This window comes from Triturus cristatus, chromosome 6, assembly GCF_964204655.1.
Source record: "Triturus cristatus chromosome 6, aTriCri1.1, whole genome shotgun sequence".
NCBI lineage: Eukaryota > Metazoa > Chordata > Amphibia > Caudata > Salamandridae > Triturus > Triturus cristatus.
In genome coordinates, this window is record NC_140589.1 from 151,018,379 (window position 1) to 151,032,929 (window position 14,551).

Consider the following 14,551-nt stretch of genomic DNA (forward strand, 5'->3'; position numbering starts at 1 on the left):
TACTGTTCTGACGCAGATATTAAACCCTATTGCTTTTTAAAAAAAAATTATTTTGCCATTTATCTGTTCCTTTTCAGGCAATGATTCCCTTATAAACTCAGCATTGATAACTGTCCTACGTCAAGAGATTGACCGATTTAATCAGTTGCTGTCTGTGGTGCATCAGTCTTTGCGCTCCCTGCAGCAGGCCATACGTGGGGAGATCCTTCTGACCAAGGGCTTGGAAGAAGTCTATAATTCGCTAGTCAATTTGAAGGTTCCACCATTTTGGCAGGTAAACTATTTCTAGATATGAAATAATCTTTAGACCTTATTTTGTTCTTTGTGCAGGTATTGATTTTGTTTGCATTGCTTTACTCTAGAGACCTAGATGTTTATGTCATGCCAATTTCCAATGCTTGTGGCAATGCAGGGTCTGTATAGCTCCCTAAATGAGGGGCCGTGCAGGCTATCTAGAAATCAGTATTTTGAGGTATGGTGGAAGGGGGCAACAGCCCATGACCCATGAGAACACAGCATTCAATGTGGGCCACACATGTCTGTGAATCAGGCAGCTAACTAGTTAAATCAGTACTGGACTACCGTAATAACTGGTCAGAAATCACAGCAACATCAAATGGACTAAATATTAACAGGTGGTGTGAAGAAAAATGTGTCCCTCAAGGCCTAGCTACCATGTGCTCAATTACACATTCACGGTCCACCTCTTGGGAACCCCGTCTCTCTCATTAGTGCGCAGGCTCAATGAGCACAGCAGATATTTGCATTTATTGGTGTTAGAGAAAGTCAAATTTGTGGCAGCCCACCACTGTCTCACGCTGAGGTCGTCCATTGAGCTCAAATGATTGTCGGGTAGTCTGGAGGTGCAGAGTTGCTTCGGGCAAACTAAAGATTTCCACGCTAGACAAAGGAAGAAGCATCAGAAGGCAAGCAGAAGTTCTTCTTGACAAAAAATTCCACTCTAGTAAATTATTAATTATCACACACCCTTAGTTCTGAAATATATTTTCTATTTTAAATTTGAACCAAAAGTTCATAGTATTTATTTGGGTTATGTGGAGAAGATCCACAGAAGAACCTCACAAGAAGATAGAAGAACTGTAAACATAACATGAGAGGGTGCAGTTGATACACAACATTAAAACAAAATCTGTTCTTGAAAGTAAATATAGAAGTACACAGCAGAGATATCAAGGTGAATTTCTGTAATAAACCAACTAATAGAAATGATTTATAAAATCTCAAGATTTCAGTTGGCCTCTACCAATTGGCCAATTTATGGGGGTAAAACGAATTCTCTCAGAAAAACAAGAATATGCTGAACAGAATGGTGAAGAGGGGAAGGGGTGTGGCGCCGCGGCCAGGGCGACTGACTCTGGAATCTGGGGATCACGGTTCGATCATGGCAGGTAGAGACATACATTGTAGGAGGAGCACTATCTGGTGATTGAAGATGACCCTCTCAAGGAGCTACAAGAAGAATTAAAGGAAGTTACCTGAGAAACGGTTTAATTTGCAGTACATTGTTGAAAACATTTTCATTTTATTAAATAATTTGGGCAAACCTACAAATATTTTAGCTCATCTTACTGCTAGATATTAAATTCTAATGTTAAATTAATACACTGCTGTTTGATCACTTGTAAATTTATGCTGTGACAACTGATTAATGCATGTCCCTTTACTAATAATAGATATTTAGTTGATGTATTATTTATCAAAAATATTCATTGCACCTGTCTCTTTTGTTTGCAACAGCAACATTCCTATGAGTCCTGCAAGTCACTGGGTTCCTGGGTTGAAGACCTAATCCAGCGGGTGGACTTCTTTTCCACATGGGCCAAACGAGTTATCAACTCTATAAAGCTGAGGTAACAGTTGCAATAATGGTTGCGTTTGGTAAAGCCTGTTGATAATAAGTCGTGAGATGCTTGTTAAACTTTTGCTTTACTGATTTTTGAATTATTCTCAATACCAAATGAGCAAAAGTGGAATACCCCAAGCAACGACTCAAAGACAAACATTTCTAACCTTGAACATTATAGGTTCTCACAAGATCCTTACTGTGGAATACTTGGGATTACATTTTATAGTGTTTCAGTGAAGAAACATCTTCTCAGGTTACATTAACCTTTTCCCTACCTATTACTAGTATGTACTTTTCTGTGGCCTAACAAACACAACACTAACCAGTTGTCCTGCCTCTATCCAAATACAATATTTGGATTCCTGAATCACTTGAAGTCACTTTGAATCCATACATTTTCATTTACCACACTAGCCCTCCTCTCGGATAGGCTCCATCAGTGCTTCAGCTGTTTCATGGTCCCAGAAGCAATGCTCCATATCCCCCAAGTTCACAGTCCCACCACCAATGTATTCTCCTCCTCCTCCTCATATCTGAGGCATAGTCTTCGAAGATATATATTTTCTTCTGGTAATGATCCACTAGACTTTTTTCATTCACCACTGATATGATTCACTCAGTACCTCTTGCGTATGTGACTCTCAATATTGGAATCTGTACCCCCCACCCCTTCTTTTGCTTGGCTAGCACTCGTCAGTGTAGAGGAGATCCTGATCTATAGCAAGACCTAAAACACTGGACATTCATTGACGAATAAAGCCTGTTGGGTCAACACCTTCTGCAGTAGTTGAAAATCCCATGACTTTTGTTCATACTGAACCAGATTTTCCAAATACTCTGTAAATTACAAGGGATTTCTTGTTTTTGCCAACGTATTCAGCATCTTGCAGGATATGAATTGCTTAAGGAAATCTTCAGTTAACTATACACAAATTAACATTTTCTTTTAATTATTTCGAGTCTTTTGGAACCTATGCACATGTTTTCTGTGGTGGTGCATTTTCCCACCAGCTCTACAACTTCTCTTTGAATTTGTCACTATTGTTTTGAAATCTTTATATTAAAGATTAAATTATTGCCAAGGCGTCCACAATGGGTTCAGTTGGTGGTGAGTTACTAGCCCTTGGAGTATTAAAATCAAAACTGGTCATTTATGGCACTATATACAAGAGTATCATAGACTAAAATTGATCACTAGAAAAAGTAAGTGTCAGTGATGATCTATCCATACCACACATCCACAAGCAACCCTTTGCTATTAAGATTGAGTTGCCAACTTGTCATTGGGCCATTTTTATTTAACAACCTACAGTTCATAGGCCTATTGGTGATCCTGTCACTATCATTTAAGCATTACTAAGTTTATTATGACTTATAATTTAATGCTTGACCCAAGCTCCTGTATTTATCCATACTACAACCATGGCATCGCCCTGTGAACGTTAGAGGGCGTTTTCAGGTGTCGCTTAGTGTCTTTTGTCAAACGATCTATTGTGAACAATAGCAGTACCTACAGTGGGCTTGTAACAGCCCATTTCTTAATATTGGTTGCCTTTCATGTCAATCCCATATGCTTGCTTCTTATTCCATGTTTCTCCTTCCAGTCCTATGTTTGTTCCTCACCTAGAGCACTGCTCTTTACTCTATTAATAGGATGGCGTCTATCCTTCCACTGCTTGCAATCAGGGAATAACTTTTTTTTCAGCTCTCCTTTGGCATGTATGTGTTTTCTCTCTCTAACACCTCTTCATTTAAAATATATATATTTTTCACGTTAATTGAACTACCATTAACTACCATCAGAAGGACATTAAAAATATGTAGTATGATTTAAGAAAAAAAAAATGAAATATTGTTGAAAACATTAAGTTCATAGGACAAAATATTATGAATATAACAATTAGCGCTCGTGAGGGGTCACTTAATTACATGGCCCATGAGTTAAAGCTTGCCATTGGGCCTTCGGAGTTAAATCTCGAAGGTAAGAACTCGGGTGTCTAAATATCTGGAGATCACTGTGGCTCATTTCCCTTAACTATCAGTATTGCATTTGAAAATCACTTGTTCAGATTTAAGTCATTGCAGTTATTGCCCATTACCAGTTCTTGAAAAAACACATCTTGTTCTTTCTGACCTCGTGGGGATGGGAAGTCTGGTCTTGAAATCTGTGAGGGATATAAAACCTATGTGACTTATTTATTTATTTATTTGTTTATTTTAGAGGCTTTATATAGTGCTGGCTAGACCCAGAGGTATAAGAGCGCTTTACATGAGTAAGAGGATGGTAAAAATATAAAACAATAATACAATAACATGGAGTCCCAACAAATAAACAAAAAAAACAAAGAAACAACTTGGATTTATACATATCAAAATAAAACAGGTAGCTAGAGCAAGAGCTATATACATGTATGACATGGAAATGGAAGATCAGATTTTGTATAAAGGTATGGGATGGTGAAAGGCATAAAGGGCAGCAGGTAGAAGGAATTTAGACGTGAAAAAGGGGGAGAGTAGCAGATGAGGAGAATTTGGTAGGAGAGGCGGGAGTGGATGGGGAGGACTAGGAGAGGGAGCGGTTGAGAGCAGTGGGGGGGAGCCAAGCCAGTGTGATGTAGAGAGAGAGGAAGGGGAGGGAGGCAGTAAGAAGGTAGGGAGGACCAGAAAAGTGGAGGGGGGAGGACGAATTCAGGGTGCTGGTTAAGACCCCCAATATTTGTTGAGGAGGTACATTTTGAGGTCTTTTTTAAAGCTGATGTAGGAGGGGTTGCATCGCAGGTCTTTAGGGAGGGCATTCCAGATATTTGGGGCATTACCGGAGAAGGAGCGGGATTGTGTGGATTTCTTTTTTAGCAAGGGTGGGACTAGAAGGAGAGAGTTGGAGCTTCTCATGGGTCGTGTGCTATCTGCTTTGCAGAGTTTATTGGCGTGGTATGGCGGTGTATTTTGGTGGAGGACTGTGTGTGTAATGCAAGCAGTTTTGAAGGCGGATCTTCCTTCGATGGGGAGCCATTTAAGGGTTTTGAGGCCTGGGGAGATGTGGTCGAAGCGTTTGCAGTCGGTGATGCGCCTGGCTGCAAGGTTGAGCACCGATTTGAGTGGAGCTAGGTGGACCTTGGGGATTCCGGTGAGGATGGCTTTGCCGTAGTCAATTTGTGAAAGGACCAGTGATTGGACTACTAATTTAAAGTCATCAGTAGGGATAAAGGGCTTGATTTTCTTGAGATGACGGAGAGTGAAGAGGGCTCCATTAGCCAAGTTTTTAATGTGCACATTGAGAGTTAGGCTATTATTGATGGAGATACCAAGGGATTTTACTGAGTTGAACAAGGAGAGAGAACAGTTGAGAGCATTAAGATCGGATAACCAGGTTTGAATGGGGAGAGGGTTGTTTTTAGGGGAGAAGAGAATGATTTCAGTATTTTTGGGGTTGAGTTTGAGATGATTTAGTTGGAACCAGGATTGAATCTTAGTGAGGGTGTTGTTAAGGTGTAGGATGTCTGTGTGGGTTTTGATCTTATAGTAGAGTTGGGTATCATCGGCATAGAGGTGGTAGTTGATTCCCGCTTGTTTTAGAATGAAGGTGAGAGGTTCCATAAAGAGGTTAAAGAGAGAGGAGGAGAGAATAGAACCCTGGGGGACTGCTAGGGAGACCGGAGTGGGGTTTGATAAGCAGTCTTTAATTTTGATTAGCTGTGTTCGGTGTTGGAGATAGGAGGCAAACCATTTGTGGGCAGTACCATTGAAGCCGAAGCGATCTCTGGGAAGATTAAGTAGGGCAGAGTGATTAACTGTATCAAACGCTGTGGAGAGATCAAGGAGGATAAGTAGGCAGGTCTCACCATTGTCAAGGGGGTGGAGGATATCATCAACAATGTTAAGCATGGCAGTTTCAGTGCTGCATCCTTTCCTGAAGCCTGATGTAGGGGGTCCAGTAAGTTAACATTTTCAATGTGTTTATCTAATTGGAGCAGGAGACATTTTTCGAGGGCTTTGGAAAGAAGGGGGAAGTTAGAGATGGGGCAGAGATTGTTTAGGTCATTGGGGTCGGCCTTAGGGTTTTTAATAATGGGAGTGGTTTGTCCAAGTTGAAGGGAGATAGGGACACATCCAGTGGCAAGGGACGTGTTAATGATTGGGGTCCAAGATGGGGCTATGATGTGTTTTAGGTCTTGGACAAGATTGGAAGGGAGGGGGTCTTTTGTGTGGGAGGACGGTTTTAGTTTAGCAATGATGTTAAAAACTTTGCGCTCAGTTACAGGGTGGAACTTATGCCAGGAGGCATTGTTTTTTAGTTGTGAGTAAGGGTGGATGGTTTCAAGAGGTGTGGTTGTGGGTAAGCATGGGGAGTTGTTTAGGAGAGGTATCATAGTGTGTGTGTGTGTGTGAGGAGTAGTAAGAGTGGGGTGATGTAGTGCGTAAGTGTAAGGTAGGAACAGGGGGTGTGGGGAATGCGGTATGAGTTTTTGAAGTGATGTAAGGAGTGTGTTGGGAGTTGGTTGAGATCTGGGTTGAGAGGAACGATTGATCTATTTTGGCATTTTTTTCCGAGAAGAAGTGGGCAATTTCTTCACATCTAGCAGTCGAGGCCAACGGATTTGGAGGTGCGGAGGATGTTTGGCTACGAATAATGTTGAACAGTTCTCTGGGTCTGTTTTTTGCCAGCTCGAGTTGTGTACAGAAGAAGGATGCCTTTTCGTTAAAAATGTGTTTCTTGTATGTCGCTCTAGCAAATCTGAGTAGTGCAAGATGTAAGGGAGAGGGATGCTGCCTCCATGTTCTTTCCACCAGTCTAAGTGAGCGTCTTTCGTTGTTAAGATCTGAGTTGAACTATGATTTGGAAGGGATATTTCTTAGATTTTTTTTAATTTGGGCGGGGCCATTTGGTCTAAAGCATCTGTGACTGCTTTATTAAAGTGTTCAGTTAGCTCATTTGCATTATGTGAGGGAGGGATGAGGAGAAGATGAGCTTGAAATTTAGACTCAAGTTCACCAGGGGAATTAGATTTAGGTTTCTGGTCAATTTCTTAGGTTTAGTGATTATAGTAGGGGGGGTGGTGCCGTGGAAGCAATGGTGAGTAGTATGAGGTGGTGGTCAGGCCAGTCGATGGGGACGATATTGGTCAGGAAGGCCAAATCCTTATTGGTAATAATGGGTCTTGACTTGCTGGGTCATTCGTCTTACTGAGTCAGAATAGCTGCAGTCATTCACATTATATACTCTATTTGGTGAGGTTCATTGCCTCCGGTAGAGGGTGGATTTCACAGTGTTTCTTCGAGATTTTAAAAAAACTTGAGAAGCTCTGTGAGGCTTTTGAGAAATAATGATCCGGGTCTTACAAAGAACTGCAGTTTAGAGCTCTTTGAGCGTTCCATGGCCACCTCTGACAGTTTGATGATGCTCCCTTGCATGCCAGTGTTGCAGCGGAAGCGTGGTAACGTTTTTATTGTATGCTTACTCTCGTCACTACTCTAACTGAACTGGGCCCTTTATGATGAGACAGTCTGCAGCATTTCCCTTTACCACAAAGACAATGATCCTCTGATTAATAATTCTCAGCCGATAGGAGAGCTGGAAATTAGGGTAACCAAAACACCATGTCAGCTGTCCAGTGAGGACCATAAATTGACAGCCAACTCACAAATTTGAGATCAGATTTATGTGCACCACTCTCAGGGCCATACTATAGAAATTAAGTACTACTACAGGAAGACTCAACCTCCTCAAGAAGTTAAGACGGACCAAAAGCTCTGATACGCCTACGCAGAAAAAAAGAAGCAGAACTTGATGTTCAGTAAAAGCTAGCTGATTCTCACTACAACACATGTATCTCATTAGTAAAATAGCAAAGTTTCAATGGAAGAATCAGCAAGACTCAATGATAGACAGATTGTAAATTAATTTGGTTATTGTATTAAAGATTCAAAATTCCTTGCAACAAGTCATCTTTTAAGTATGGCAGTTAAGAATGCCACAGCTTGTATCAGACTGTCTACCATTTAGGCTAAGCTTTAAAGGGTGGTTTTTCCCAGAAATAAACAGTTTACAGAGTTCCACTACCATTTAAGGCGGAGGATATTTGGTCATCTAACAGCTCACAAATCCTAAAGTGAAATGGGAACGGGTTCAAGTTTAGAGTCCATTAATGGTGAGTCCATTAGCATAGGCCAAAGTAATAAGAAATGAATTGGTTCGGCAAAGAAAGTTAGTCCATCTGCTATCGACTGAATTGATTCAGCAAGGCAGTCCATAAGTTAAAGGATGGTTCTTAAAGAACATCAAAAGTTGATCGGCATAGCGTCCTTTCTCAAGGGGAAAAGAAAAAGTACGGCACTCCCCTCCTCTGGGGTATCTTCTTTTATAAAGTCTCTGTAAAAGTTTCAGTGATGTAGCATCATACCACCATCGGAAGACAGTCATATGCACAGATTCACATAATGTCACCAAAGACATTGCAACTGTGAGATGCTATCCCACACTAGTCATGAGAAATGAGAGATTCAAAAGTCCACAAAGGCCTAACATCGGTGAAAAATAAATGCAAAGTTGCCATCCATAGCAACAGCTGAAATCCTGTTTCCGCAGGTATAATTCACAGTGAACACAGAAGAAACATTCAGGAATGTCAAAAAGTTACACATGTACTGAACAAATAATGCAACATTTCACTTTCTGTTAAAGACCCATTGTATTAGTTCAAGGAACATGTCAATGTTAGAGAAAGCACATTTGGAAAGAACCCTTTAAATTGGCATATCACATTTGATATGAAAGAGGTCTACCAAGGAGGAAACTTTTTTTGGGGGGGAAAAAAGGGCGATGCACATGCGTTGTCCTGTTTAAACCTCAACAGGCAGATATTCCGTTGTGGAGCAGTATAAAATGTTTGTTCTGAAATTATCCCCAAGTTTCAGCTTTTGAAATCACTTTGTGGTGGACACGTGCCTTATGGTGGCCAAGCCAGTCCTTACTGGTAGGCATTATATGTTAAGAGTGCAAAGTCCACAGAAACACAAAGTCAGGATTTAAAACGTAATGCAGTGGTTGTGGTTGTCTGTACTGATAAGATTTTATTACTACTTAAGGAACCCTTTTTTTTTTTGCAAACATTAGAATAATGACAGATTGAGGAAAAAACTTTAAGTTACTTAACCCATGCCTTGCAGTTGGCATGCAGCTCCTTGATTTCACCTCTCTATGCTATACTAGGATTGCAATTTATGAACTGCAATAAACAAAATGATCTGTGTCTAAGGCAGTAACCTACTTAAGTTTCTGCATAGAATCGGTTATCTGGATGTTACATGGTGTGCTTTGCAGCAGGCACTTTAACGCGCTATACTACTTTAAGAGTCAGAATGGTGACCAGACAAAACAGAGATCTCTCCAGCAGGTGCATTACTGACATGAGTTATTTTACCATTATTATTATTCCTTTAAAATTGCTGGGCACGCAAAGATTTCTGCAGCAAGTGCCTTAGCCGCATAAAATATTTTAAAATCCAGTCTGTTTGTGATCAATTAAATAAGCCTCAACAGATTTACTGTCACATTTCTCATTGTTGCCAATTTCTTTGTGGCAGAGTTTTAAAAACATAAATGTATTTGTTGACTGTCAGACTCTGATTTTCATGACTCCACCTATTGTGACTCCATCCTCTTTCTGCTGCCACAGCTTGGCCTCCAATTTATGGGTTCATAGAGTCTTTTTTTCTCCAATTCCAGCAATGGGCATGCGCACCCACAGATCGGTACAGTGAGGTAGCCGAGTCTATAATGCGTTTTACAAAGATCCTAAAAACATAAGTTCTTCAGTTAGTACCTTAAAACTAACCATGCAAATTAATGTGGGCTTTGGGTGCCAAAACCGGAATCTAGAGGAAGAATGAGTAGATGAATGAATGAAAAAATAGTAGAGAGCAATATGTTACCCAAAATGGTATTTGGGCAATAAGATTTGCCCGTCGACAAACCGAAGCCGAAAAACAGCCAGGTTTTTTCATTTGTTTTCAAAAGTAGGAGAACATCTTTGAAAGTACGAACTACTGGATTCCAAGATTTGGCAGTGAAGAGGAAATGGCGCACCAACCAAGATGAGATTGATAGTATACAGAAGTAGAAGGTTAGAGCAGCCGACTTTGAAGCTGGGGAGCTAGGTTCGAGTCTGGAGGAAGAAGCCCCAATCATCTTGTAATTCTGGGCAAATCACATAGGGGCATATTAACAAGGAACAGGGAAAATTAACGCTAAGGCGCTTAGCGTTAATTTTTTTAACGCCCGCTATCGCTGGATAATATCGCCTGGTTATCGCGTTATTAACAACGCTAACCACCTAGGCCATAAAAAATCCAGCGATAGCAGTATTTTGGGAGCTTATCGCTGCTAATGCAGCAATAAAACTACAAGGATAGGGATATCCTTGTTGATAGCCCATGGTGGACTTAGCCATGTAATCCACCTCCCATTGCATTACATTGCTAAGTCTGAAAATTAGCAGACGTAAAAAAGCAGCGTTAACCGTGGTTAGCGCTGCTTTTTTTGTCTCTAACAGGGTTAGCGTGAAGCTTGATAATAGGAGAAATGTCGCTTAGCGATATTTCTCCTATTATTTTGCTCTGGAACGCCCACTTTGCTTCTCATTTAGAGATGCAAAGGGAAGCGTAGTGAAAAAGGGTGCTAACATGCGATATTGCATGTTAGCACCCTGTTGTTGATAGGGCGATATTTTTATCTCCGCTTCTTTGGCTCTTAAAGCCAAAAAAGCGGAGATAATGCCCTTGTTAATATGCCCCTTAATCTCTCCGTGCCTAAAAATGAATGTGTGATGTCTGTCTGTAATGCACCTGGTGCTCACGTAAAGCGCTCTGATATCGAGATCGCGCTATATAACACTGCAAAAAATAAAAATTCTGTTCGAAGTCGAGCACTGAGCGCCGGTGCGGATAGACTGAGCTCCTTCAACCGTTTCGAAGAAGATGTTGGATTGTACCGTTCCTGAGGCACTCTGTTCCCCACTGTAATGCAACTTACCTTTTGAACACTAGAGGGCAGGCGACAACCGCTCTTCTTTTTTGTAGTAAATTATAACTATTACCTGATAATGATCGCGACTTCCTCCATCCACAGAAAGCCCACTGCGTGTCAAAAAGACGCTTTTTCCGCAAGACACTGGAGTACAGGTGTCTAAATTGGCAGTTTGACGGATTTCGTGCCTGACTAACATTCTCTGCATGTATTCAATAGATTTCCTGCGATCCGCCATTACAGGCTCGCAGGGCCTCTATTAATTGTTTCTAATATTAGATCACTGAATGCACTATGCTTTAAAGCTGAACTACTTAAGATAATTTAGCATCACTTCTCAGCCCACCCACTGTATTTAAGAGTACCTTATAAATGACAGCACTAAAGACGCCGAGCAGCACATTTACTGAAGTTCACGCACACCTATACTGGCATGAATGCACATGCAAGCGGATCTGCGTGAGTGAGGTCCTGTCATTATTTAATTAATGGCAGGAAGGAAGCTGATTATTTCAGGGGTGTCGCGCAGTGAATAATGTTAGAGGGGCGTGAGGGTAAGATTTCCCAACCAGCAGCGAGGTGTGCCCACCTGAGGGCAGGCTGAGACCCCTGGGCGGTGGGAATGGACAGGATTACGGATATTCGTTTTTAGTTATTTAGAATTGTAAGGCCAGGTAGTGTAGGGCCTCAGTGAGATAGTCTGTACGTACTCTGTTGTCCACTCTAGTCCAGTGCCTCCTCCCAGCGATATAGGGAGAGGCTGTGGTCTTACGGCTAGAGCGGTCGACCTCGAAGCTGGGAAACTGGGTTCGAGTCTCAGCAACGACGCTCAGCATTCTGTGATTCTGGGCAAATCACTTAATATCCTGTGCCTCACAAAAATGAATGTGTCCATCTGTAATGCAACTGGTGATCATGTAAAGCGCTCTGATACCTTCGGGTCAAGTTGTGCTATATAAAACTCCGGGGAAAAAAAATATATAAGATAGAGAGACCAAGGAGAGCAGGTAACCATAAGCTCATAGCTAACATCAGGCTTTGGATGAACAGTGGGAGCAGGCCCAGGCACAGCAGCAGACCACGCTTGCAAGAAACGAGGTATCAGAGAAGCAGGCCAGATGAAAGCTGTGCAATAGTAAAGCTGTGCAATAGTAAAAATGCTGCAGAATACCTAGTGGTGCATAATTAGACAACAAGCCTAAAACTCCCGAAAATGAAAGCTTGAAACTGCCTGTGGCTAGAGCTTAATTTTAGCTGGTGGTTTCTGGTGCTTGGCACGAGCTCCTAATTGCCAGCACCGGCACTTGTGACAGTCTGCCACAAGATGCCGCTGTCTGGCTAATTTAGAGATTACCACAACAACAGTTAATTATTACCATCACCTGCCACCCAAGCCATTCTTCTAGCTTTGGGGGCCTGGAATAATCCAAATCGTCACACTTGTAGGAGTGTGATGGTTAGTAGTTGTGATGTTACTATCATTGGCAGCATTGCAGGGGCAATGTGTGGTGCAAGCTGCAGTGGCCTCCTGATGCGTGTCCTGGCACTTATTTGTTTTTACATATTAAGCACTGCCTATGCCATAAAACCTGGGTTCACTGTGGTGATCCACACAGCAAGGAACCAGTGAGCCCTCTTTCTTTCTTCCTTTTAATAGAAAATCTAATAACGGTATTCCAATTTTTAAAGATATGAAGATCATGGGCAGGGATTTGTGTGCTGAAGGATGTTGCAGTTTGTTTAGTTCTACTGAGATGTTCAGCTGTCCATCGTTTGCTTCACATGGTAGTTAATGTCTGAGCCACCTTTCCTAATGATGCGGCTTTGATGTCATTCTAAGTACTTGTTGATTTGATAGGTTTAATCTAACCTTTTCTCATCAAGTATGCTGATTAACCCGTTGAGTGCTCATGACGAGCTCAGCTCGTCATGAGTCACAGTGGAGCTTTGCTCATGACGAGCTGAGCTTGTCATAACGGCCGCGGCCTGCCCACGCGCGATTAATTCGCCGCCTGTGGGGGAGAATTAATCAGTGGGCGGGGTCGTGACAACCTCAGCTCGTCATGAGCACAGCTCCACTGTGAGTCATGACGAGCTGAGCTCGTCACGAGCACAGTGGCGCTGCGGGCCCCCCCCCCAACCCTCCCGCACCGCAGGGGAATTACCCCCGCAGGGAAGGGGTTAATGATAAGAAATCATTTGTCAACATATCTTGAAAGGAGGTTCCATTGAGGAATCAAACACTTAGACAACTATTTGTTTTGACCTGTATAGTGCATACGATGATGACAGGAATTGTGTCCGGTGTGTGTTTGTTTTGTGGAGTGAAGTGTGAGCGTGGCTTGAGCAGGATCCATTACTGCTCTAGCAAAACACTGAGCCATCTGGCTAGCTTTTAGATGATTAATTGACCCAGGAGTTGTCTCCTCGCCCATTAGCATGTGACCGGACACCACAATGCAACAACTCAAAGAGAGATACTGATAGAAAGGGTGGATGGAACCAGGCGGAGACAAGAAAAGGATGGAAGACACAAGTCCAAGACAATATCTCCACCACCATCGCATGCACAGCAGATGATGTGGTTCCTTTAAGTAGACGCAAAAGGAAAGAAGCAAGTGGGGTCAAAGGTTACACAAAGATATCAGTAACAAGAGCTTTAAACTCGAAGCTATCTTAATTAAACCTCAAATGTGAGATATAACATAACGTGTAATTGTCTGGTGCAAGTACATTAACCATCCTAGCTACGAGGATTGAAACTGTGACCATTGGTCTGGCCAGTTTTTTAATGCCAAGGTAGATAGAAAAAAATCACAAAAATCAGCACAATCCAGTATTATTCTCCTTTGAAATATAAACATAAAGCAGTAACAACTATATCAAAACACATTAGAAGTATTTTAGTGCTGCCTAGACGAGTTCTAAATATATTTTTGTATTGAAGAGAGAGACAGAATTGCTTTGTTACAGAAACGGAATACAGAGGGTTTTACACATATTGCTATTTAAGTACCACCTCCTCACCCTTCCATAAGCTCAGAATATACAGAAATGTCCAGTATTGTTCTTTAACAAAGGTGGCAACCCTCCCAGTAGGTCTTCAAAGAAGATGGGGACACCCACTGAATGCTCCCTATCATGGTTAGAATCCACAACCAGGTGCACCCCCAATGCATCATCGGACCGGTACCCAACAGTGGGTGTGATCAATGTTTCATGAGAGGGGCAGCTTCCGTACAAGCTTCCCGCCTCTCGAAGAATAAGCACAACACACTATCAGAGGTATAAGCATGTGTGTTCATGGATGGATCTTGTGTGCAAGTATGCATGTGCTCAGATGTATGGAGATGTGTCTAAATGTGTGTAGATGACCTTGATACTGGTGCGTTTGGAGCTGCTCCCCCTCTACCTGCTGGGCAACAAAGCAAAATAAATCTCTGCAATGGGGAAGTACCGACACCGATTGTCATCTGGAATCCTGATATTGCACAGCAACTTGGGGTTATGTGCACTAAGGAATTATGGGCCATATGTACGTAAAACGTGTTTTGCGATTCTCAAATTGCGATTTTTAGGGAATCACAATTAGAGAATCGCAAAATGCAATGTAGGTAGGATTAGCAAAATATTTTGCGAATCCCACCTATTCCTTATTT

General features: G+C 41.9%; 1 protein-coding gene across 1 annotated transcript in view; it reads left to right on the plus strand.

The window, feature by feature from the left end:
* Positions 1-14,551, plus strand: part of DNAH14 (dynein axonemal heavy chain 14) — an 894,889-nt gene that overhangs the window by 833,168 nt on the left and 47,170 nt on the right. The window contains exons 81-82 of the mRNA XM_085610384.1: positions 78-274; positions 1,759-1,871. Coding sequence (XP_085466510.1) covers positions 78-274; positions 1,759-1,871 — 310 coding nt within the window. The remainder of the gene's footprint in view (positions 1-77; positions 275-1,758; positions 1,872-14,551) is intronic.